This window comes from Varroa jacobsoni, unplaced genomic scaffold (genome assembly GCF_002532875.2).
Source record: "Varroa jacobsoni isolate VJ856 unplaced genomic scaffold, vjacob_1.0 contig00833, whole genome shotgun sequence".
Classification (NCBI taxonomy): domain Eukaryota; kingdom Metazoa; phylum Arthropoda; class Arachnida; order Mesostigmata; family Varroidae; genus Varroa; species Varroa jacobsoni.
In genome coordinates this window covers 64720-91120 of record NW_019214537.1, presented here as the reverse complement: position 1 = coordinate 91120, position 26401 = coordinate 64720, and the positions used below count along the sequence as shown (strand labels likewise).

At 42.4% G+C, this 26401-nt stretch overlaps 1 protein-coding gene and 1 long non-coding RNA gene across 6 annotated transcripts; one reads left to right on the top strand and one right to left on the bottom strand.

Moving 5' to 3' along the window:
- The first annotated feature begins 232 nt into the window (after positions 1-232).
- LOC111271654 (uncharacterized) lies at positions 233-26351 on the top strand. 3 transcript variants are annotated; one of them, XM_022852587.2, is made up of 7 exons: positions 233-285; positions 13171-13236; positions 13777-13851; positions 20772-20899; positions 21108-21285; positions 21396-21535; positions 21789-26351. In XM_022852587.2, the coding sequence occupies exons 3-7, from the start codon at positions 13825-13827 to the stop codon at positions 23875-23877; spliced, it is 2562 nt and encodes an 853-aa protein (XP_022708322.1). In that variant the 5' UTR covers positions 233-285; positions 13171-13236; positions 13777-13824; the 3' UTR covers positions 23878-26351. The 3 variants fall into 3 exon arrangements, with proteins under 3 accessions (XP_022708322.1, XP_086829112.1, XP_022708323.1); XM_086972986.1 differs by having other exon boundaries at positions 253-285; positions 13148-13236; XM_022852588.2 differs by lacking the exon at positions 233-285 and adding an exon at positions 1799-2310.
- On the bottom strand, positions 6044-20793 carry LOC147751968 (uncharacterized). Of its 3 annotated transcripts, none has more exons than XR_015315417.1 (3): positions 20709-20793; positions 19434-19676; positions 6044-6734 (listed from the first exon to the last, which is right to left on the bottom strand). It is a non-coding gene; the product is annotated as an uncharacterized LOC147751968 (long non-coding RNA). The 3 variants fall into 3 exon arrangements; XR_015315415.1 differs by lacking the exon at positions 20709-20793 and adding an exon at positions 15737-16020 and having other exon boundaries at positions 19434-20369; XR_015315416.1 differs by lacking the exon at positions 20709-20793 and having other exon boundaries at positions 19434-20371.
- Positions 26352-26401: the final 50 nt, after the last annotated feature.

Below are 26401 nucleotides of genomic sequence, written 5' to 3'. Positions count from 1 at the left end.
ATACATATGTGTGAAATTCTTTAGAAAGAGAACTATTCCTTTCTTCGAAGCACATTCTTATGTAAAAGCTCGTTATCCTTAATTATCAATAATTTTTTACCTTATTGTTGGGAGTGATTTTGTGAGGTTTAGGCCTCACTACTATTAGTTCAAACGGGCTTAATTTTTTAGACTTTATGTCAATATGAATAAACTATGAAGTTAATAACGCTTCTCAATTACCGGCCTCATTCAGGCAATGACGTCCGTACCAGCTGCTGAGCGAGTTAATCCACATCTGACAAGGTATGCAGCTGCTCATTTCAACAGCACACAAAATAACGTCATCATTTCGGTTAGCATAGGTAGCGACCAGGTAGGGTAAAACCAACCTTTCGTCATTTTTTTTATTAAAATTCTTTTGCATGTACACTAACCAAGGTAATCGCTGTGAGTATATTAAAAATTTTTATTTTTTTAAAATTAGATTTTGATTTATCGACTCATTAAGTAAGATAGAAAGTCAGAAGAAAATTAAACTTTTCATTATCCGGCATTGATAATAGAAAATTCGGAACTTTTTTAGAAATCTGATTGTATACAATTTTAGTCATGGCTTGCCCTTTCTAATGACCTGGGCCATGCAGTCTTTCCATGTCCTATTATTGTCTAAATTAGCAATATGTTTTCGTGTTAACTGAGGAAGTATGTAATTCAGTGCTGATATATCCAGTAGGCTAACTGCATTGAACTTTCATGTTGAGTCTTAGATTCTGCAAATAATGAGTAGTAATAAAATGACAAAAAAAAACATCAGAAAAGCAACGTTTACAATAAACGTTGGTCCTAATTTTTAGCTTAGCAGAACACCCTGTATTTACACTACTACACTATTACCACCTTTTTGGAGCTTCTGTACGGTGGCATGGCACCAGCATCAGTTGGCTTTGTTCCAAGCTCTCACTTGCTTAAATCATTTAAGCGAATTTCGCCAATCCAATATATGCTACTGACCTCCCCAGCACCCCATTCCCCCTTCTGCCCCGATGCATCTCATTTCTTTGCGTGTTCTCAATCCATTCCCTCAGCCCTTAAGGTTGTTTTACCGATCGCATGTCGCATACTTGCAAAGTGCGAACGACGCAGCGTCACTTGAAACCAAAAACTTTTCGTGCTTTGCGTTACCAGCCGCACATGCCATTGCAGAATCAATGCTCATAGAAGCGCGAGTAACGCGACTGGAGTAACTGCAGCTGCTGCTCGAACACTAGCAATCATCGACGCCCCGCGTTTCTCATGCGCGAATCATGCGAATCGCTGTTAAGCAGCGGTCGTTTGCACTGACAGCGAGATCCCACCGTTGCAGAATCCGCGGTTATAGACTCCCGGCTGAATCGCGCATTGGAAACAAACGCCGCCGCTGACGTTGCCGCCAACGTCGTATCAGAGCTGACGCGCCACCGCTATTGCCGCCGCATGTTAATAGCAGTGTCAGCCGCGCGCGCAGCCCGTAGTACGTCCTACGTGCACACGTAGGCTGAGGTGGTTGTTCCTTCGTGCTGCTGCCGTTCGAGTAGAAGCGACTCTTTCTGGACTTCGGCGGTCGGCTTCGTCTTAACCATCGTCGGACTTTATTCGTTGTCATCGTTGATGTCGTCACCAAGATCGCGACCATTTGTCGATTTGTTCAACGTCAGCGTTACAGCGAGTCGATTAAAGTCATCCCGCAAATACCGAATGGATTAGGGAATGGGCTGAGAATGCATGTACGAGACTGGGAGCATGTTCGCGTATGTTTATCAACGTGATTTCTTGCAACAACGGCGACGCCAGCATTAACAGCAGCAGCGCCAACATACAGAAAACGTGCAGCAGCCCAATACCCAATCGTGTATGGTAGATCGGGACGCTTAGCCAGGCAAACAAACACGCGGACATCCTCGTCGTGCAGCTGCAACTATCGTTCAGGGTTAGCAGTTCGTACCCTCGCACGAAATGGCGGTTCGTCCAGCCGACCGCCTCTCTATACAAACGCCTGTAACTCATGAGGTTTTCCCTCAACGGCAGCAACGTAGTTTGCCGGCATGCTGTTACGTGTAGTGCACGCGAAGCTAGTCGAGTGCTTCAACGGCTCTCACCACCGAGCTGGGTGCCCAGTTAGTCAGTCTGTTAGTGGAGCTTGCTTAGTCAGCAAATGCGGCAATTGGAGTGACTTTCCTGTTCGTTGTGTTCAGTTTGACACCGCTGATCGTTTTCGTCTTCGTCAGTGCTACGCTGTCCCGCCTTCGGCGTGGTTTGTGCTGCCGGTCTGTTCACACTGACTTATCACTTGTGAGTTCGGTTCTTCTGGCATTACTACAGTGTACAGTAGACAACATAGGTTGCTGATTACCTCTATAGATGAAGGTTTGCGTGGGCGAACCTTTAATATAGTCGCATGGGGGTGTGCCGTGTGCAGGCAAACACGCAAGTGCATTGCCTTTTCGTGTGTGCTCTATAGTATCGTGTTAAAGTCATACGCCGAATCGAAGACGTACGTAAGCATATCTTATAGAAACGTAAACTCACGGCTGGAGTTTCGATGGCTTGCTGCCTTGGGCAGAACTCGAAAGCGTTTGCGGGTCTGTTTGAACAGAACAGCAGAATGAAAAGTGTATGAAGAGTGTGATTCAGCCTAAATACGATGCTGATCTTATGGACCCCATTTGTTCTGCTGCAGGCTCTACGAGCTTGAACGATTAAACAACTAAGGATTATTACTGGAAAGAGGTTATTGGAATGCGTCGTTGTTTAGACTGGACTTTCAAATACCAGATCGAAAGCGTAAGAAAACCAAAGGCAGCGTTTTTTATACTGTATTTGCTTGTTTCGTCTCCCCAACAGTCCGTCTGGAAACTTATTTCTCTCACTCGCTCACCCGCGTGCTCTTCAGAAAGAAAAGCCATTTCAAATATGCCCGCGAAAAGTTGTCTCAGCGTTCGTGAGCACGTATTGCATCACATGGCACATAGTTGAACAAATACAGTTCCAGTTTGTTTTGTAGCTAAATACTATCATTGTTCTGGAGATACAATGTGGCTCTATCCGCAATTATCTCCTGAACGTTTGCTTGACTTTGGCAATGGTTCAAGTTACTATATGAACTCAGTCATCCGGCGGAAAAAATCGCAACTTCCCTGCCACGCAGCGTCCGGCGCTGCAAATTGAGTGACTATTTGTGGGGCGTTGCGCGCCCACGAATAGCAATTCAATTTGCGAAACGACAAGAGAAAATGGCAAAATTTACGCCGAAATTCTTGTGACGTAATAATAATATCAGCCTCAATTGTGATCTGTAGTCCGTCTTGAATCAGCACAATAATAGCTGTTGCTATTCCGCCTGTCGAGACTATCCCATGATGGAGTTACTCTTGGTTCATTATATGTGCCACTGTTTCCAACTGTGACTAAATACTTCAACCACAAGCCCGAGATGAGGCGTGTGTGCCATCGCGATATGATTCCAATGGTACTATGGGAACCGCTCCCGTCCGCTTCGTCTCTCTCTCCCTGTCGTTCGCTTCTTATCTCGAGTAGACGTCCACAATACAGTAAAAAGCAGTTCCACTGTTAAGCGTGCCTAATTGCGTCGCGTTAGCATAAACTGTCATACTTTTCTTGCCGCGTGATCACCAATTTTGCCAAGTTAGTGTATGTGTATATTTTCGAATGCTGTAGAGTTTCCAGAAATAGGGGGGAGTTTCAAGAGATGGTTCCTGGAAACAAAAGCTGTGGCTAATTTGCCGACATGGGCAAAACGTGACGTAATTCGTGGCTGTATAGCTGGTTTGTATTTATTCCGCTGGACTATTCTGGCTGTGCGATAATAAAAGTGCGGTTGTGTGCGCCATTGGGACAGAGGCACAGTGCAACATCGCGGAAAATGTTTCGAGGCATTACAACAAGATATAAGAAAAGGTCGAGGTTAACTATTGCAAATTTGGAGAAAAAATGTCACAGGAACACCTTGATTCAGCATCGGCTAAGACAAACAAAAAGGAAAATAAAAATTAGTACGAAAGTGGTGAATAGTTTAAATAAACCTGGCATTTTCTAGCATTACACAGGGAACTAGATCAAAGAAAGACACATTTCAAAGAAAGAAGATTGCTTGAAGAAGAGGGTAAATATATCAGAATATTTTGTATAATTATTCCCGGTCAAAACGACCGATCCTTAAAAAAGCTATTGTATCTATAATTTGACGCAAATTTTCAATACGTCGAGGGCGATGCGACAAAAGAAATTGCCTACGTCAAATTGACCGGTCGCGGTGAATTCATTGTTACAGATTGGAATAAGCGTTTAAGATTGGTATTAATTTTGTATTTCTACTATCTCTACTTAGGGCAATAGACTTGGATTAAAAACGTTGCCTATTTCAAACATGTAGACAGCAATCAGTCCAGGCTCATCCGAAGATAAACGACTTCATTAAATAAAGCATTTGGCGTGGCAGAAAATGAAGGATACGTCCTATCTGAGAACGAAGAGATGCAATCAGCTACTAAAGATTCAGCTCGTATTGCATTCGAACTCAATACTTGACATTGTCAGGTGAGGTTTAGAAGTTGGTCATTATACATCTACGATTGATATACTGGGGAGACAAGGTTAGTGGGTTTCTGTAAACCCGCGAGGCTGACTTTCCGCGCAATAGTACTTTATCAATGTTACTTTTATTCAAGTGTTTTCACTGTTATCCAAGTGACTCTGACGTGTGAGTTCACGTAGTTCCCTCGATTTACCACAATAGAACCTAATTATCTTACCTTGGCGTTCTAAAGACTCGAACTTGCGTAGTTCGAAACAGTAGTATATTATCAATATGTTTATTTCGTGGGGTGTCTCGATTACGGTCTATTGATAACATGCTGATAAACCCAAAGGCCTTACGGAATATATTAAGTTATACAGTAGACAAATGTTCCATATCCTGAGAGAGTCTTATACGCTGAGTCAGGCGTTCGTAGAATTTCAGTTTACACAGCTTCCATGTATCCAAGTGCATTAAGTTTCGTCTACCGTGTGTTCTAGGTCACCGTTTTTCCTAAGCCAATGAAAAAATTGCCGCCCCATGATGTTTGTACTCGCTGATTCCGTAGAAAAAGGTCGTACAGTCAACGCACTGCGTCTTTAATCCAGCCCAAATCTTCTTATGTGTTAAGTATAGTATTGCCTTTAAACGGAAATACTGAACTTGAATGAGCGCCAGTGCCCGATGTCGAACTTAGACGATCTCGCATGTCCTCAACGTTACTAGGCAAAGTACATTTCACTATTAGACCGTGACTGCAGAGACATCTATACATTAGACTCAGCGAACCAGTAGGTGTTAGACAAAAATTAATGGTAATTTTTCGACTGCTGCAAGCGTCACGGCCGAATAACATGGCCAATAGAAATCATGCGAAGCATCATCTAGGATCTACCGGCTCAGCCAATCAGTCGATCGCGAGTTCTTCGTTTTTATGCGAAACGTGTGTGTTCATTACGGCCATGATGTATGATTATTGCGGTACACTTTTACTCGCTCATGTGCTGCATTCAGTTGATTTCCATTGATACGCGAGTCGAATAACTAGGCGGCTGGCAACATGCAAGGTAAATGCGACCTTCGACGAAAAAGTTGCTTGCCAGTAGAAGGTTTACTAAAAATGTCACTCATCGACCTTTGTCATGTTGAGTTGAGCACGTTCATGATGAGGCTCTTCTTCCCGGACAGACATTCAGCAGGAAGGGAGACAGACACGTGAATTTGTCGGTAAGAGGTATTGATAAGCCACGTAATCCCTAGACAGGAGTCGTTTCGGAACGCTCTGAATGAGACAACTTTGAAGATAGTAAATTTGCAGGAACTGTATTAATAGGACAAATCTTTGTTCTCCTTGCTAGGGTCCCCCTAACTACAAGTAAGTGTTGACTACTGATTTTATAGAGGAAGGAGCACATCGATGGATAAATTGGACTCGGTTGGAAATATGAGAGATGCAAAAGTTTGTAGTAGGCCTTCTACTCAAGATGTCCTTTATGGAGTTTGGATTTAGGATTTTAACGGGAGTATTTAATCACTTCAAAAGGCTAAAATAAAAAAGCCAAATAAAGGTTTCCGCTAAAAAGAGATCGTTTTTGAACTCGATTCTAATCATTCTGCCGTTTTCTTACAATAGAGATTTACCCCTTAAAGCTTCCAAAGGCAGCTAACACGAAGTATTTCGTAGCAAACTGGTACGCAGGTGTTTTGATAGACTGACCTGTTCCAGCAGAAAAGGCGGACAGGCAAAATTATCTACGTTCGATCGGATATTGCGTGCCTTTCAACTAACACCAGTGTTAAAATTAGCTGCTGTCGGCCAATCCTAAATACAATACAGGTACATATACAGTTCATTTTTGATGTTCAATTCAATTTATATAGCAAAACCGTCCCGTATATCTATACGCCTCTATCCTTGTACATGATGTTTATTATACCTCTAAGATTAACTCTCTACATTAATACTACCAATAAGCATGACAATAAATCTGCTCCTCTACGATAGTTATCTAGTAGAATTTCTTAGAAATTCGACCATTCGTTTCTATACACATCAGATTAAAATCGGTGTGAAGGTAAATTTTACTGTTTCTACCAGTAGTGGTCGTATGCGCACGGGGTGTTTTATCGGATGATTTCATAAGGACGCTACGTAGCTTGCGTCCGTTTGTTTCGACGGCTGAAACGAAAATGTTCGTTAGTAAAGCTGTTGGCGGCTGGAAACGTGGCAGCAAGCGAGTGGCTCTTTGTAATGTTTTATAAATACACGTAAATGTCATCGGAACATCGCATCTATCAGGGGAACGCAGGATACGTAGCGGCGAATATCTTCGGCTGACAGATCCGCACAAAGCCGAAAGCATTGATATAGACAAGAAGCAGATCACTGTGTGTTTCGAATGAGAATCTCACGTTTTGACGAAGATGTAAGAAAAGGATCCTGTACTGAAATGCGTACGGTCTATGCACTTATCTTACATGAACGTGCACATGCATTCTATATGTAAGATAAGTAGACCTGCTGAGATAGAAGAGACCGCTGACGACCTCAGGCGGCTCCAAAAGTGATTTCAAGTCCTTTTCGTGTTGAAGAACGTGCTACGCTTGTTGAGAGGAATGGAAAAGCCTAAACATTTTCATATGCTTTGGACAGCTCATATATCCTTGCTACAGAGAGGATTATTGATGATCCCTTATAATCTCTACTAGATGAAATGTTCGATGAGTACCATTGTCTGTCTAATTCTAGCCCTGGCAGCTGCCCTTTGGCTATTGTTTTAGCTATCTTCTGTCGATATCGGAGCTGCTAGTGCGATACACACTGATTTTTAGATTCACAGTCATTTTACTAAGACTACTTCGAAACATCACAGAGTCGACAAGTTCTTCTCCCGCGTATCTGCCACCGGGAAATGTGAAACACTGTATTTAATTCTACTTATCATTAGGCCTACGGTATTTCGTCACACTACAGTTGCTCTCACGCAAACTGCTTTACGTCTTCTGTACCGTCTCTATATGTTAGTCCTAGTTCCTCCAACGTATGACTGTTATCAACAGCTTTTTCTGAATAGCCACTTTTTCCTATCTTCTAACACCGTAAACAAGCACCCGTAACTCGTACTGAGCGCGCTTCGTTTTCGCCTCCATCTAACCAAGTTCGTCCTGTACCTCGGTGATAGGACGAGCTAAACGTCTCTTTTGTTCACAACAGCCATCACTGCGTGTGACATTGATTATCGTCTTTAGACCTCTTGCCGTCGCAATCCATATAATCGGTACTAATAATCAGTGATCTTTTTAGCCTTTCCGACCTCAGACTTGTTTCCTCACTGTATCCGCCGATTTTATTACGGCTACTGTTGTCGCCTGCCTAACTAGTCCGTAGTTGTCAACATTGTGTTGTTGGTTATTCTGGTGACACTTAACTTTCACCCATCATCACCAGCTGCCACCATCTGCACCGTCGCTGTTGGCGTTTGTCCAAGTTATTCAATGTTTTCGTTGGAAGAGGCCTGTCAGATTTCAACTATCCTAAACACAGCGAAAAGCACCTGGCTTCGTCCGTTTTCCTCACTTCTATCCTACTGCCCATCAGCCTGCGGCCATGCGGCTATATATATAAAGTACTCGCAAATTTGACCTCTACCTTCCTTTAGCAATGGTTACCCCACCTTTTTTCAGATTTCTGTTCGTACCAGCTGTTCCATCAGCAACGAATTTAGAATAATGAGACGGCTACAAAGATAAAAACCCTTCTTCTGCCACCGATTGCTTTGACAATGGCAATGGCTAACAGCAATAACAACAGCAAGAGCAACAGCAGAAGCAGCAACAACAACAACAAAAAGTGACTAACCAATAAGCGACCCTTGTTACGACAACTACTAGCTCGGCTTTCAGCTTTTGCCAGTAGCAGCTCCACGGTGCAGCCAATGTTCGCGTAATATGGGTACCGATTCAGGAAACGTTAAAGGAGTGGGGGCCTGCATTGCGCTACGGGGGAACTGCGACAGAAGCATTGACAGTCCGCAGGATCACAAGAAGCAGATGTCAAAAAAACTGAAGATAAGGAAAAACGACAAAATGATAGGGGCAGTAGCATTGCAGAATTCACCCTTTTAGAGTTAGCCGCAGACACAGCAGTAACTATCGCAGACAAACTGAGCCGCACGGCATACTGTCTATGGTCGAAACACTTCGCGATCAATGCGGGACGTTTGAGAAATCTGAAAAGTGGATCTGGTGGAGGGAGGAAAAACTGTCAATATCGTTTTTTGCCCTAGTGGGCTTCATGTTGGGCGGTCAGTCGCTGTGTTCGCAGATGATTTAGATTACGGCTATCAGTGTTTGGGTATTACGGAACATACGGGAATCGAGGTATATTGCGAGCTGAATAGCTAGTGTTAACGATAATGGTCTCTTTTCGATCGAAAAGGAATCGATTGTTCATTAAGCTGTATTGTCTACCTTTCATAAAAGGAAAAACAGAAGAAGGTAGCAAATGAGGCGGCGCCTGTTAAATACTTACCTATAACTGGCAACAAATGACAACGTTAACTTATATGGTTTAATAAACCCACTTTTAAGTATGAAGGTTTATAGAATATAACGTTTAACAGGACAAACAATGTTGACGAGTACGTTAGGTTTTCATTTTTTCAAACTCGGATATTTACTATTGCGAGGGTTAATTATAAGTAAAATATTTCCGTGGGGTTTTTCACGTTAATATTCATTTTTGAGAGGATGGACAGCATACAGATCGCTTAATTAACGGAAATTTCCCAAGACAAATACGCTTGCTCAATTGCGTTAAAATACGCGCCGTGATAGGTTGCGATGTGTGCCCGTTTTTCGCGTATAGTACATATACATATATATCTTCATAAATCGCCGGAGCCAAATGCGCCGTCATTGAATTACTTAAATTTTCATAATTATAACAGAACAAACGTCTACACAGACCCGGAAACATCGGGATCTTATGTATCGTGGGGCACTTTATCAAAAGCAAAAAATATTCTGCCATCTTGAGAAACAAAATACAGTGCGACTAAATACAACAGCGTCAACGACGCGAAAAACAAAGAATGGTCACAGTTGAACGTGATGCCATTGTGCCTCTGAAGGCCATTGAGAAACAGAAGCGACCTTTATGCCCACCGGTGGCGAGAGACTTCTCCATGACTAGTGATACCAGACAAGTAAATGACGGAGAAGGATCCTGCGCCAGCTGAATAGCGGGGATATCTTTGATATGACGATGAATTGTACTGCCAGAACTATAGCTGTCCAGGAAGACAAGTCATAGAATTACTGGTTGGAACGCCGTTGACATTTTTATCTGTCGAATCTATCGGTTTAAGTTGTTCGAACGAGTTCATGCCGTAAGCGGCGTTTTAGTCGAGAACGGCGCTATAGAATTGAATCGCTACATCGAATAGGAGGGCACTAGAGTACTACAAGCTGGTGTCAGTTGTGCTCACGATACGATAGCAGCACGTTCTCATGCTAGCTTGCACATAACGGAAAAATGGAGTAAGATTTACGTTGATGTCACACGCCTTCCTCAATGAGGCGTCTATACTGATGCGTGACATTGCCGCAGATCATATACTTACGCCACAAATAAGCTATGTAATTGCCACTTGCTAGCTTACAATCGATGCACTAAGTAAGTTCTGTTTGTCTGTGCCTTTTTTACCATTTGATGACTGACAAACGGTATCAGCGGCGATACGTGCTGCTTAATAGCGAAGAGCCAACTCAATTGACGTGGCGTAACCAATGTCTATTGTGGTTTATTCAGATTACCCTTGTAATGACAGTGGCGGCTGTACAATCTGTGCGGGAGTTGAAGTCTCTCTTTGATGAAACTGATACACATCATAAATGGACACCGTCACCCACGCCTCTTGACAAGGCCTCCCATAATACTGGCGCTACCAATGCTGGTCTAAGCAAAAGGTGCAGTGGTTCATCAGCCTTCAGTTTCACTGTCATCGTTAATAATAACCGTAATAATGAACGATGGAAGTGCGCTAGCGAAAGCCTGACCGTTATGAGAATGAATACGGAACGTAATCGAGAAGGCGACAGGTCCTCAAATCTATACTGATCGAACAAGAATTTACATCACTACAGAAATTATTTATGCACATAATCAATATGATAATACAGTCGAGTATCTCGTATAGATGCTGATTCGGCGTGCGTCGATTCAATGTCCTTAATTAATTTGTCTCATTTAGAAAAAATACGAGCGGAATAGCGGTACCGGTAAAAGCTGTACCACGTATTACAGTTCGTGTATTGGTTTATATTTGTGTACTAATTAATGCTATCACTCTTAATCGAAATTGCTTTCCAGTTGATATGTCGTTTCAGGACAGGTGTTCGGCCTTGATCAGGATTTTGAAAATGATGCTCATATTGCAAGTACTTTTTCAATTTTGCAGATCGTCCTGGTCATTGATAGAAGTTGCCTGACATCACGATTTGTCTGTGCTTGTTGAACAGCAGTGAAGGACAACTTCTCGTTTCGCTCTAGAATTGCTCTAATCGTCGGCCTTAAGCGTGGCTGTAACATGAATTATATCATCTCGTAAAGGAACGATAAAAATTGCAGACTGCCATATCTGTCTTGATTTAGCCGTTCACGTCTCATGTAATGTAGTCTGTATATCGGCTATTAGATGTGAATTCATGCAGAATATGTACCCTGTTTTTTGGAATGTTTTTGTACACGTTATTAACAGTATTATACCATCGCTGCATATCACGATCTACTTCGTCTTGAGATTATATAATAGTAGATGATGTCTGTTTCCTAATGGAGGCAATTTTATCTCAAAGGTCCCACGAGTACACACAAATAGTTAGACTAGTACGAAGCAGTGTGTATCAGCTTTTTTATTATCTAATATCGACAACTGTAAATTCAGCCATTGGATTAAACGCCATAGAACTGATTTTTCTGTCTTTAAAACGTTCGAAAACGAGTTTCAACTTCTCCCTTTTTATCGGGCGAATATTTTCGCAGCCTGTATGTGGCCAGCAGCTGGTATACAATATACTTAAAACGAGCTTTTAGCTTTCATAGGCCAATTCCTAACTAAACGGTAACTTCCTTACTCAGGGCTACTGGACACAAAGTAGAACTTCGAAATGTTGTCCCGACGCCAATGCATGATCACGACACGAGGATGTCTACCATTGAAGTCTCGTGTGAAATTTTCTATGCGACCGGTGGTATCGTTAAGACCTAAAGATACGGAACGCTCACGTAGAAAACGTTCTGGCAACACTATACGTCTATACGCCGCACTTCACTGCTACAAAATCGAACGTCCCACACTGTCTTTTGAGTCAATCGGCTGGCTGTTCATTCGGAGTTCGTCAATGCCATTGCGTAGGCCACTGCGACATGGACTGACTTGGACGCCTTTTCAGATTTTCTTACCACCAAAGGCAAACGAATGCAGCTGACCGTTCATCGGCCGGTCCTAAAATAGATACCGTTCACACTTATAACTCTGTCATATGTAGGTTCAACTAAATCTATTTGCGCGTATATATATATATATATAAAAGATGGCTAAAACGAGAATAGGCATATAGCGGATTCTATGAATTTTCGCTACTTTAGACAGCCATTACTAAAGTTACTTTTATCCCGATAATAATGTATAGCGTATATATACGGTTTTTAAACATTCGTTTAGATGAGCGGACTCTTTATAGGATAAAGAAAATACGGATAGCTTCTAATGCAACAAAGCGGAAAATATATTCATATAACCTTTCTGTACTGTGTCTCGAGAGAGTAAAAAATCAACACATGTACCTCGTTTGATTTCAAATACGTCTCGCGGTTGATCTAATTGAGGGTCATGCACGTGCTGGGTGCATTATAATTTAGTGCACCCAGCCATGTTCTGAAGTAACCGCACCGTCGTCACAATGGCAGCTTTTTTGTAGAATCGCCATTTTGTGCGCGGTGTACACATGAACATGTTGTGCCTCGTTCGTATGTACGCACGATGAGTGAGATGAACGCCTCTCCGAAAGGTCTCTCTGTCCAGAAAGACCTTCGCTCACCGATAGTCATTTTTAGCAAATGCACTGCTACTGTTTTTATCACTAGACTAACTATAAACCAGTCGGTGGACAAATACGAAAAATGACTCAGCCTTATTTGGTCATTCATTTCCTCTCGCCAGACGCACTATACCAGTCTCGCTCTAAATAGCCATGACAAGCGATTGGAGCTCGTACGTACACATTGTATGAGTGGGAAGGAAATATGCTGTTGCGTACGGCTCTCTCTCACTGCATGTCTTTATACATCATTGAGCAACGGCGGCGTTAATCGGATACGTATGATCATGCCCGTCGATACTGGGATCCTATTACACCTAACTCATAGCCCAAATAGCTGCCGCCCCGAAGTTTCGCGAAGATGAAAACGACGCATCAGCAACAGCAGCTGTTGCCGGACGAGCCGTTTCTGAGTCGTTGCAGAAGTCATGATAGTAACTCGGTGATGCGAGATGATCGTTTTTACAACGATTACTACGACGTTTGTAGTTTGTGCCTTTGACCGTTTACAGATGATCGAGTTATCGTTCTCATCCTGGTAAAGACCTAACGGCTGCAGTTCGACCTTTGCAAGCAGCGTAAGTAATAGATACCGTTAGAAATGAACAAAATAACGTGTTAATCACTTTCGCAAAAAGAGCTGTGTGGCCATACGTAGCATATGTTCATTAAGTAATATGGTAAAACGTTTTTTATCCAGTTTGATCTCGAATCGAAACACCTCAAACGTATAGTGTAATTAGATAATTAAATACTTTTATTTAGTTAACCATTTTGCTCTAGCACCGATTCTAAATGTAGAGCTTGTTTTTTCAAGAGCTATGTTGCCTTCGCTTCCTATTCTAAACTTGTAACCTCTTCAAATGCCTAAGCCTGTCTAGAGTACATCACACGTTCCAATTTTAGGCCAAAGGGTGTTTCTTTCAATATATTATTCTACTAATTATTACCAATATTTATATACATGCCAATCTATTAGTCTATGCTTGACATGTCTAATGTTTTTTTTTTTTTTGTTTAATTTATTCGGATCATCTTTCCTCGTTTTTTCGCGTTTACTCGAAACAATGTGCCGTATCGTTTGGTACTTTTTTTCTATTTATTTTTAACAATTTCAGAATATAGAAATATCGAGGCGGCAGGCGGAGCTTGGCACGATTTCGGCCATGTGGAACACCGCAGTGATACCATGGGTGAGCAATGAAATTTCTGTTCTTCGCCTCTTTGTACTGCTGAAATCACCTGTCTATGGACATCTACATTATATATATGTATATATGTTTCTGTACTGTAACTTGGCTAGCTGGTACGGGCTACAATTGATTTACCCATATGCCGTACAGAACTATAGACAGTTACTGACTGACCACTGTCATAGAAAACGTTGCTTTTAAGGTAAACATTAACATCCAACCGTTACTCATCTTCACATACCATGTGGCTGCGCCATGTTGACAATTCAATGATAATAACAGTAACATATAGCCCAGCAGCTGTCGCCTTTCATGGATGTTAGGGAAGCCCATGACGCGTCCTGAGCGGTCAATGTGTGGCTATTAATAGGTAATGTTAACGCTAATAGGACCGACCTTAGCTAAGGCACCAACGCATTTCATCGACAGTGATGGCACAAGGCAAAAAAACTGTTACTTAATAGCTGTATATGTAAATGTACGGAGGGAGGCAAAACTCTCTTGACAGTTGTCAGAATTTTCGTTTTATATCTGCTAATAAGCGTAAAGAAAAACAAAAGGAAAGCTGACTGAGGACTTTTGAACAGATTGTTGCTTACCCTATATATATATATATATATCGAGTATAGAATAAAATAGCAATCTGGCATAAGGGCTATTTGAAGAGCAGCTGCGCGGTTTTATGCATGATGCTGAATATATATTGTAATAGTCTATACGGCTGACGTGGCCTTCACAAAAGCTTTTTGTGCTGCCGGCGCCACCGCGACAGTATAACAACATGTTGTTCAGAGAGAGATAATTCAGAGTAACGGCACGAGTGAAGTTAACGGCAGCATCGGCGCCAACGAGCATCACATCAAGCTGACAATAGACGCGCTTGATTCTGATGGTGTAGCGAAGCTGTTTGCAAAGATGGCGGCCTACACCAGGACGGCGAGAAACAGTTTGTCCGAAAAAGAATCATTTGTCTTGTCGACGTTGGCCCTCGATCCGATGGTACTATTTGCCCGGCTCTCGACCGCAACGCGCATAATAGAGGTAGGGCAGAAGCGCAAAGGGAAGGTATTTAGAACAGCAACTCAATGCGGATGAATGCAATACGGACGTACTGAACTTTGAAAATTGTATCAGTTATTTGGTGTTATGAACTATTCTATAAGTGCCTGTAACCGAGAAAAAACATCTAGAAGATCAAGCAGACGCTGCTAAACACGAAAGAAAACAGTTTGGCTATAGAAAGCAACAGCTGTACACAACGGTGAGATGCGTTCGAAATGCGCGCGTCTAAAAGAAAACAATGGATCCAGAAGATGTCAGTGCTCTTTATCGCGCGTCCCGTTCCAGAGGCCGGAAGCGTTGCAGCTTTGATAGCGAAAATAGAACATTAAAGGCCAGCAAAGGGCTTCAGTAGTTGATGAACACCAGTCAAAGGTCAAGCATGCTGGAGAGAAGTGAATTACATTTGAATAAAAGACATTTAGTAGATGTTGACTGTTGACTAATTGTCAACCTGACAACGAGCCAGGAACAATGGAAGGCCATTCTGCCAGAGTGTGCGAGCGAGGTAATCTGCACATACGTGTTTCGCTCATTGCCACAGTCCTCGTATCACACGAACTAGCAAAATGTGGCATTTCTTTCTGTGCGCGTATTCATATATAGTTTCAATCCCCAATAACTTAACCGATACCAGTTCAAACACGATTCCCCGAACTCTCTGCATAGAAAATCAATTTGTGCGCTACCGAGACACGTACGTATTCTGTTGTATCGAGATTTTCTCGACAGTAAAACCCGTCAGCTGATATCACATACCGATAAATAATAGAATAATTAGCTTATGTATTCCTATTGAATTTAATGTCGATCATTAACAGCTGACCTGGCAGGATCGGTATTGCTCCTTTGTCCGCTCGTTCGACGTTCATGGGGTCATTCAGCGCGCGCTTTTTCAACACGAACGCCACCGGTAAACGGTGTAACCGACTGGCAAATCGTCATCGTCGTAGGGAATGGCGCCACGGTTAAAATCGTTAACCTTGAATTCGATATCGGATCGCTCAGGCAGGGAAGACACAGGAACGTCGTGTTGTGTGTTTCGTTCTGTTGTCCGCATCCTAAACCGTTTCGCCCGTGGGGATGACCGTTGACGGCGGTGGCTTTCGACTACAGTGGAAAACACTATTGATTAATGCGAACATCATGGCTCTGTACGGATTTAATCTAACGGTTTCTGTTGTAATGGTGAATGGTAGATTGTACAATGGGGCCTTTGAAGCAGCTGGTCGCTGATTAGTTAGTGTGATAAATTTAGAATGGTGGAAAAAGGCGTTCTGTCTTTTTGCAGCAGACGGTGTCGAAACGATTTTTCGATACGTCAAATGCTTGCGAATTTACCCGGAGAATATTGACTCTTTTTTCAAGGGCCCAATCTAGTTGATTGAAAAAACTGCATAAAATTGTTAGTGCCTCAACTAGCGAAAGAATACCGCAGGTTCCTACTATCATTTTACTATTCAGTGGAGGTTATCGCTTCCAGGCAAAATCGATACGTGGTAACCGAGTAGAACTCAGCAAGTCTCACATGAAAAAAAAAAGTACAGTGTCGAAATAGGCCCTCTAACTGAAGAGTGTAGAACACACTTAGTCTCTGAAACAACATTACGTGACGGCATCGGATCAAAAAGGGCACCACGGTCAAAAAATATAGCCGCTGGCCATTGAAGACAATTATCTATCCTGGTGTTAACCGCATAATTTAACCGTCAACTATTCAGTCAAACACCTGGTGAGTGTCATCTCTTCTGATCCCTGTGTATGACGTACCTGTCTGCCAATTTCGAGTGTACCGTTCTCGTTTAAGATCAATGTGAGACTACGCTAGTTGTGAGTTATCGCCTTCGTAACTTCATCACTCTTTATCAGAGCTTTTGGCAAAGCAATACGAGTGATACAGAGAGAGGGAGACCGCTACGTTATTCTTTAGAGCGACACTTAGCGTCTCTCCAATCATTGGACTACGAAGTGTAGGAAAACCGAGTTTAATCCGTTTTTACTCAACGACCTGTCCCCGCACCGCAACTGCGCACCCCGTTACCCCATCTTATGTACGCTCCTGGCTCATTGTCAGTTTATAAACGACGGCGTTATCAACGGAGACTTGCAGGTGTTCAGTAATCTTACGCTGAGAGAACATATAATTGCGCGCTCGGACAATGGCGCCGGAGCAATCTATGACTGCGTCAATAACGGCGCAATGCTGCCCCGTTTCATTTTGCATCAATCGTGTTTTCTGTGGATCGTCAACCACCAACACCGATGGTTTCGTTAACGTCGTTTCGCTTTTTTATTGGATATCACACATCCTGATTCCAATACGTTGTCGTCAGAAAAACAGGCCAAGAAATCTAGTTGCTTACAAACTACGAACGAAATGTGCCGTCCTGACCGCTGAAGTCGAGAGATCGAGCTGATTGGACTGATGTTGCATGGCAAAACGTTCTGCCCACATAACTGGAATTGATTATAGCGGTTAAGTTCTGTCTCTGTCAAGTTGTTGCTTTTTTTTTTCGACGAAATTTAAAGCTAATATATCACTGTCGTTGCTATTAGGATTACGGCGCCTCGTCAAGCTGCAAGCTCGCTGAAAGCGCGAGGCATAGTTCATGATCTGGTGTCAGTAATCTGAACTATTTCTGAGCCTGCTATTCTCGATTGCATTCAGTCCCTACCTGCTTGTTTTGGATTTCGACAATAGACTTAGATTTAGCTATTTAGATGGCATGACAATGGCGAGCAATGAGCTATCGACGAGTTTGGCCACGTTTCGAGCCAACGGGTGCGAAGAACTGGCGAAGACGAATTCTGCCAGGAGACCACTTACTTGCCAAAACGAAATGTCATCCGACGTCTGTTGTTATCGTTGTTGATAGCGCTTGTGGCAACGAAGACCTGTAGCTGTTGGCAATAGAAGGGCAGTTCGTTCGAAGTCGAAGGGTGCGTTGGCACTTCGACATGAAGTTGTTACCCAAAGAGTCTTGCTTTGTTTTGTTTTTCTTTCGCGAACACCTTTTGATACACCAACAATTCCCGAAGTATACACACTACTAATAGCTATTATTTCGTCGAAGTTTAGAGCGGGTTGATCTCTTTGTTTAAAGTGGCACGTCTTTGTATAATCTTAGTAACAGTAAGTCTTAAAGCAGGATTTGTACAATAAATATATTGCTTAAATATTTTCAGCCGTGTTGAACATAGTTAATATGGGATAGTAATTGCAAGGTTCTTAAAATAGTAAAAGAAAAGGGGTTTCTGGTACTTAGTCCAGTGCCAGCATGATAATACTCAATTTCAGATAAGTTATTGTTTGGTACAATTCAAATAAAATGAGAGACGTAAAGTATATCGAAATGAGATGCCTATTATAATTCTGTTTCGAGTACCACGTACGGCAACGGCGTTGGGCAATCTGTCAGACGACTGGCTGAAACGAAGTGCGGGTTGGAACTTAAACCACGATAGAAATACAAAATTAATATCATAATTAAACTCGAAAAGGATCAGACAACTTATATGTTGTGCCTATCTTTTTATAAGGAAGAGATAAGAAAACCACTATGGAGAGCAAGCTTCACAATTAAATTATTCCCAACGGAACTTCCACCCAAGGAAAATTTAGTAATAATGGTCCAACACCCAAAGCCTTTTTGTTCTCTGCCTTTGATCTGAAGCCACTGTTGGTATTACGTCAAAAACTAATTAACATTGGCCACCAGCTAAAAGGCCAGTTGCCCTTTTTGATCGACGAACAACGCAATATTGCAAAAAAAAAAATTGACCATTTACGTAGCAACCATAACAATAATAGATTAAATTTGTAAGTTGTAAACGTCATCTGGTTCATGCGCCCCTATTAGGCTCATAGCCATTAGGATGAGAATACTTTCGTATTCCGCTTGAGAAAAACCCTAACTTTGACAAACGGCAATGATGTTTACAATATCAACATCAACTGTGTGACTGTCCTCAACGATGAATGCTCCTCTCTTACGTAGAACCCTATTTCTTCGTGATACGGTTATATCCACTTTTATGTACTCAGTTTGTACGTGCTACTACTGACTGTATAAATATACAGTAAAATGTTCTCCTAGACATACACACATACCGAGCAATTCTCGGCTATTTTTATACGGACATGACATATACGCAATGACACAATGTTGTATGCAAGCATTCAGTTGGGGGTAATTTTACTGCACGTGCATGGAATGTTCGCTGAAATATATCAACATGCATTCACCGTATGGTTGTGTACGGACTAGCCGAGGACGCCGCCAGCATGCAAAGCGCCGTAAATGGCCGCAAACTGCAATATTGCCCCTAAATTGGAAATATCTGAGGGTCGAGCACTTTTGTAATGAGCCATCATCGTCGTGCTCTTAGAGTCCAACTTGTGGAGCATCCACAAGGGATTTTAGGCCATTCCGTAACGGCCTGGCCAGTCAATAGACTGACCGCTCAGGCCAGTCCAATATCTTAATTGTCGAGTACATTATTCGCTCATTCACAGCACTTACCGTTGAAGTTGCTGTTGATCCACTTCGCCGCTGTCTGTCGGTACCATTTGACGCACCTTGAAGCCTCCTCCATTTAGGATATGACAACATAATATAACGAGGTCGCTCCCCCCTCCCACCAAGCGTCAGCAGATTAATAGCAGCAGACTTCCAGAGACGCAGAACTATAACGTCGGTAAGGCCGCTGTCGCTAAGATCTCCGCAGGGTCTTCCGCTGTTAAAACTGTTGCCATTGTTCACAATCTAGAAGAAACGAGGAAGTGGTCATGTGTAGGCGCTCACTACTTTCTTTCCTAAACGCACCTACAATTACAGTATCCGACGTACGTATAATAAGTATAATATAACAATGGTGTTGTAATAATTCGCATTATCTGAACACAGTGGTATATTGTGCATTAACAGTATGTAACATGTAACTAAATCAATGAGAACAAGCTTCGTTCACTGTGATCAGGATGGCTATTTATGAAATTTCGAAAGGAAAATCGACGCTTACGAATGACAGGACGCAACGCAGTATCAATGCGCCATCTGAATTTTCATGAACAGGGAATCTATATATATATATATCTGAGAATAACCGAAAATCAGCGGAGACTAATACGCACGGGTGGTAATGAGTTACGATATCTACTATATTATAATACGATACTATAATAAGCATTGTAAGAAAAAGCGTGTACTAACTAATTTAGTTTCGACGGCTTACTGCTAGCCATGTGAAGGTTGTCAATTGAGTTAAATGATCTAGTATGTTAAATCTCTAAAGATCCAGTGTAAAAAAAAAGCAGTGCTCACACTACACATGAGACAGGATAGCAACAAGCGTAGAGGCACATTAAAACATATATAATAAATCCTTATTTGGACGGTCTGCAGATCATGCTAGTTTTTGTACTCCTAATACTCTATCGTAATACTAATACTCGTAATAGCAGGTGGAAGCTTTCGCTTCCACCTGCTATTAATAAAAAGGTCTATTGTATTGCTAGTGCAAAGGTATTTGTGATGTATATTCCCTCGAAAACTTTTTTTTGTAAAGGACTAGTTGTACCAGACATTTTGCATCAGCTGCAAGCACCTTATAGGCCATATTTGTCTACCTACTAGTGTTTACATAGTCATGTGATACGCGGGCTAGATAAATATATGGAGGTCAATAGACACCGTTCGGCTAGAGCGTACGGTGGGAAAAAGTTGCGACCTAAGCTTTCTTTAAGCGATGTGTAATTACTGTATACATAAACCGGTTTAAAAGCCATACGTACTCACATTGCCCTTTACTTTTTTTTTTTGTTTGTGTTATTTGTGGCTCCTTCATCTACTGGCGTACAGATGACAGTCTTGTGTAGCTGTGCTCAGGTATCTTTCTGCCAAGAGGGTGTTCGCGATGATTCGCATGTAGAAAACGTGGTGCATAAGGCTGTCGCCGACGAGTTCGACTCTCAAATCCTCACCAACAGGTAATATATTCCATATATAACGTTCGCAGTGAAAAATTGCGTCACTTTCTGTATATTAGGAAATCAGACAGCTCTTTCATTTTCCCTATTCCATATCATAACATATACTTGCTTAGGCTTGGCCAATCAGTAATTAAAAGGTGTTGGTAATTAACTTTATATCTAATTACCTATCACTGTGATATCCTTCTACTGCTGGCCGCTACAGGACAACCGCGTTTCTGTCATGCGCTTCGGGAGAAATGCACGTAAAGCTTAACTTCAGCGAACCTTTCCGAGGAATTACTTACGTCGATTACGACAAGACGAGCCCCTGCAAGTTTTACGGCGATGGCAGGAAGTATTATGAGCTTCGAATTCCGCTCAAGGGATGCGGGACCAAACAGGTGTGCATTTAATTCTTAGACATTCGATCTTCCCTTTGCCAGCTTATGCTTAGCACCGATGTCATTTACTTGGCCGTCCATTTGAACGTCTAATGTTTTTGCATTCGCAGGAAGCGCCTCGTGTGTTCATCAACAATATTATTGTGCGCTTTCATCGGTCACTCGAACTGGAAGAAGATGAAATTAAGACGATCATCTGTAGATACCCGCCACCGCAAGCGCCACCTCCTGCTACAGTTGTTGCCCCTATGTAAGGCTTTATGTGGTTGCTTTTAGCAGTCTGCCGGAACAACCAAGTTGATTCCTATTTACATACTCTTTTAGCGTGGGACTATTAAGTTACTGATGTTACCAATAAGAATTGTAAGTATCATTACAGTAAATATGTTGTTATTTGATCCAGTATTTAAGTTAGTTGACTTCTCGCTGACTCTCTGTTATTAAATTTATATCATTACGGTCTGGTTTATTTCCGCTATTCTGTTGTGGCCTTTGATTTTCAGAGTGGAAGCCCCACCGTTGATACCTCCACTTCGGCCACCAAAGCTCTCGGAAATTGAACTTCTGTTAATCATTTGCGCTCTGCTATTCCTGACGCTGTTGCTTCTCGGCATCGGAATAGCTTACTACTGCCTCAAGAAACGTAACGTCAAGGTAATCAAGAAACGACCGGTATCAACACCCGCGTCTGAGATCACCAAAATCTCGGATTTTGCTCCGATTACAATTCCCCGCGCAGTTGCTCAATCCTCATCAAGCGGATCCGAGGCAACTCTCATCTCGGACTATCCGTCGGAGAGTCCGTCGAGTGCAAGCGATCTCGAGGAAGCCGTCGATCGACGCCTCGTCGACGCCAAGATTCCGATTCCACCTGCACCTTACCCTACTGATGGAGAGCGAGCTGAATCACTAGCCTCCGTTGAGCTTCCTTTACGAGCTGCGGCGATTCCCCGCCCGAAGTCCGGTCCCTATCCGACTGATGCCGAGCGTGCAGAAAGCATCTCGTCAGAACAACGTATAGCCACGATACCTCGTCGACCTAAACGGGACATTCAGACGGCTGATGACTACTTTATTAACACGATTCAGGAAACAACTGAGGACGTCGACATGGATAATCTACATACGACTACGACACTTGACGCTGTTGAAGCGCAGCCTTTGTACGGATCGATTCCTGATAATGATAACTATTCACAAAGCGAAATTGAGTCGGTGATTTTGCCACAGCGTGAACGCGTACCTCAGAGAAGCACTCAAATGATCGACGATCTCAATATAACGACAGAGCATACTGTCGACACCGTTGAAAATACCAGTAAAAAGCACAGGGACACTATTATCGCGGCACGGAAGCCGAAGATCGAAGTAAAAAATATTGAAGATGTCATCCTTACAACTGAACATGACATTACCACAAACGAGGAGGTAACTAAACATCGACGTGACACAATCCAGCAGTATCAGAAAGCTGAACCAGAGGTACTCACAGTTCCCACTGAGTACCTCGCGCCGACGTGGGACGTCAACTTTAAGACGCGCGATCCAGGCCAACCCGCCACCTTTGGTCCTGGTCTATGCCAGCAAACGACTACGTCCACGTGGGAGACAGATGACTTAACTAAAACAACGGCAGCGGATCGGACAACCGTGCATGACATAACCGACATCCGCAGGACGGATATCCAGGACGAAGCAGATATAAGCAATGTCGACACCCGAACCTCAGATACCGGTAATGTGGATATTCGTACCACAGGCATCCGTGACATCACCACGGATATCAAGACTATTGACGTGACAAATGTAGACATTTGCGACACAGATATGAGTAACGTAGACTTCAGTCAAGATAGCGTGATCTTGCCACCGCCGAAGTCTGTCACGCCACCGAAACCCAGCTTGATGTCAATCTCGTCGATGCCGCCCAAATACGAATTGCTTGAACGAATCGTGTCACCTCCACCTGTTCCCGGTGTTGAAATGTTGACGCCACCGATCAAGAATCGGTGGACCGTGCTCATCTCAAGTGATGACACGTTCCGTACTTTAATTCACGAAGCACATACGATTGAGGAGTATACCCGTGTGTCGTACCACGTTGATTACGTGCATGTTTTCGAACGGCCTGTTTGGGACGTGATTATTCGGGTGTTAACCTTTCCCGACTACCGGTTCGAGCCAACGGTGACGATCAGACGATTGCCCCCCCTCCGTGATGTGCCTGATGTCGATTTACGTTCCCTGACAGAAACTGAGGTGGAACCGTGTCGACGAAAGCCAGATTCCATCTTGTCGGATGAATCCCGTCCCGAAGGAGATCGAGCCACGTCCGAGTACACCGAGCCAGCGAATCAGCGACGCCGTGCAGAGTCGATTGCCAGCTATCAAAAGCCTGTTTTACGACCGATCGAGGTGGATATCGATGAATCGGACGATGCTCGATCAGATATAACATTTGACGTGCCCGCCGAGACGCTAGTTTCACGCATGACTTCCACCGATATACAGGACGTACCTGAGGGAAGGCGAATCATAACGCAACAGACTCGCTTCACAGAGAGCTCGCGCACCAGCAGCCGTAGGTACTAGAAGCTAACGATGAAAATACTAAAGCAATTGGTGTTGCGAGCTGGCCATTAAGGTTGTATGATTATTCAGTGTAATGAGCTAAAAATGAAGCACAGCATAAGAAGCAAAAAACAGAGATACACCCTATTGCTTGGCAACGTGACGCTCGATCATCTGGCGATTTGAGAATATTAAGAAATATGCAGTAAAAACACCAGGATGTATCCAAAAATTACGGAACCTCTTCTCGAACAAACAAAAATGTTGATTTATCATCCTCTAGTCAGGATAGTCATAATATGAGACAGCAAATAGGATACAGCCAGACTTTGAAAAATGGTCAATTGCACTACATATACACGAATGTTGAATCACCGTGGATCGAGATCGTTAGCCGCGCATGAGCTACGACCTTTACTTACTGGCTCAACGGTAAGAGGAGTGGACGTCATTACTGAGGAACAGGGCTTCTGTGTAGGGCAAAATCCAGGAGTAGAACCCCCAGTCGCCATATTTCGGAGGTTGGCTTGGGTGCTCCAGATGGATCGTAGGTCGGGGTAAGGAAAAAGTAGAATCACACTTATCAGTTGACTTCGGAACCAGTACTTAATAGAGTAACGCGTATCGTGTTTTTACTGCGGTCAACCAGCTCTAGAGAAATAAAAAAAATTGCCACCATTTTAGATAAGATTGTGAAAGGCAAATAGTCGAGGAATTGGGACGCACAGACATACAGACAGGACTCTTGTCAACCAAAGTAGGAATATGCATATAGTCGAGATGACAGTAGCCGTGGCGAAGGCTCAAAGAGTGCTTAGGATGGTACCGAAAACATACCTGAGATGACGAACTATCGAGCCCAATACTACTTTCGACCCCGTAGGAAATGCACGTTATTTATAAACCCGCAAGACAATACAACGGAAAAGAAGGTACACTCAAAATGAATTGACAACTAAGGTCGACTACTTAGGCTTACAAATCTGCCTGTAAAGCGTGAGCGAGCCTTAGCACATGATCAACAAAGAAATACACGCATGTCGAACAAAAACAATGAAAAATTAATACAACCGATCATAAATTACGTTGTTTGTTTGTTTGTTTGTTTGTTCTGTTGTCGCAAATTATCGTTCAAAGCTATAAAGATAGATTTTTTCACAAGCAGCTACTAATCTGGACATAATTATAACATGAAGTCTGCGACAAAACAGATGAGATGACAAAAGTGCAAGTAAGATTTATGAAGCGGTAGATATAAAGGTCCGAGTGCTAAAAGGAGAACATGCAGATTGCGGGAGTATGAATATCACCTGTTTTCATCAACTATTTGATTTTATAAGGGTAGTTCATTCATGATTTTCAATACCTCTGAATCAGACCGCATCCTGGAAACATCATCGGTCGTCAACGAATCTTCTCAACAGACGTACAAATTTAGACTTGACTGACTGAAAATATTTTCTAAGCGGTGTAGATTGAGTACTAAAATAGAATCCTGTGTCGGCAACTGCCACTACATAGACAAAATGATCGGACGCCTGAAGACCGTACGCTTCATTTATAAGATTATGTTTATCAAGCTGACGATGTTTCATCGTACGTTATTCTAGATGAAGAAATGCTATTATTTAATAAATAACAATTAATTACAAACAGAGAAAAAACATGTAAACGCGCGTATACACGACGTCATTCGTTGCAGTTGTAAGTGTAATGACGATAAAACGATAACTGTAATCATAGTTCGAATTGGCCGCCTCTAACGGCTCCTTATGATCAGCAGATGCTGTGTCCTGTTGACTAAGGCACTGCCGTGGCTGTACGCTTTATTCTAAATAACTCCTTTGCCTTAAGCTAGCTAGGAATAAAAATGTAAATATGTTAAATAGCGACGACGAGAATATATATATATATATGAAAGAGCGCTTTTTCGATGAACACATATGTGTGCCACTACGTAGAGAAAACGGTCCTTTGACGAATGTGGCAGTTTTAATTATATTAGAAAAGCTGATTGGTTACTTTAATGGGCTTTCAAGAATTTGATTGATCAGCGAAAACGTAACCTTATGGATGCCTCGGCTTGAAAACGAAAAACGTCGAAAATGTCAAACACAGATCTACCAGTTAGCATTCCTTAACTAGTATATTCTGTTGGTCCTATGCCCTAAATGATATGATTCACTACAGCACAGCCGCAATGTAAGTTAAATTATATAATTATGTAAGTCACAACGCGGTAATCATACTTCTGTTTTCGAATTTATTGAATCAACTAGAAGTTTCTTTAGGAAACTCTCGATTAGGAATGCCGCACAGATTTCGAGATTATAATAATAATAATACTATGAAATCTGTCGATTTTCTAAATTTTTTTTGGACCGTCCACTTGGTGGATTGAGGTTTTGTCTACAGTCTTTTGTTTGTATTAACATATGAAATACTTTACTATGTTGTTATTAATAAACGATGACGCTCTGTGATCTGCTAGGTGATATCGTGACTTTTATATTCTAACATCCACATTGACGAGGGTTTTTGGAAC

Bases quoted from the DNA above. Each gene is read 5' to 3' on its own strand.
- LOC111271654 (XM_022852587.2), top strand. From the start codon at position 13,825: ATGTGGAACACCGCAGTGATACCATGG. The intron at 13,852-20,771 runs GTGAGCAATGAA...ACTGGCGTACAG, and splicing joins ACACCGCAGTGATACCATGG to ATGACAGTCTTGTGTAGCTG. The intron at 20,900-21,107 runs GTAATATATTCC...TGGCCGCTACAG, and splicing joins TCTCAAATCCTCACCAACAG to GACAACCGCGTTTCTGTCAT.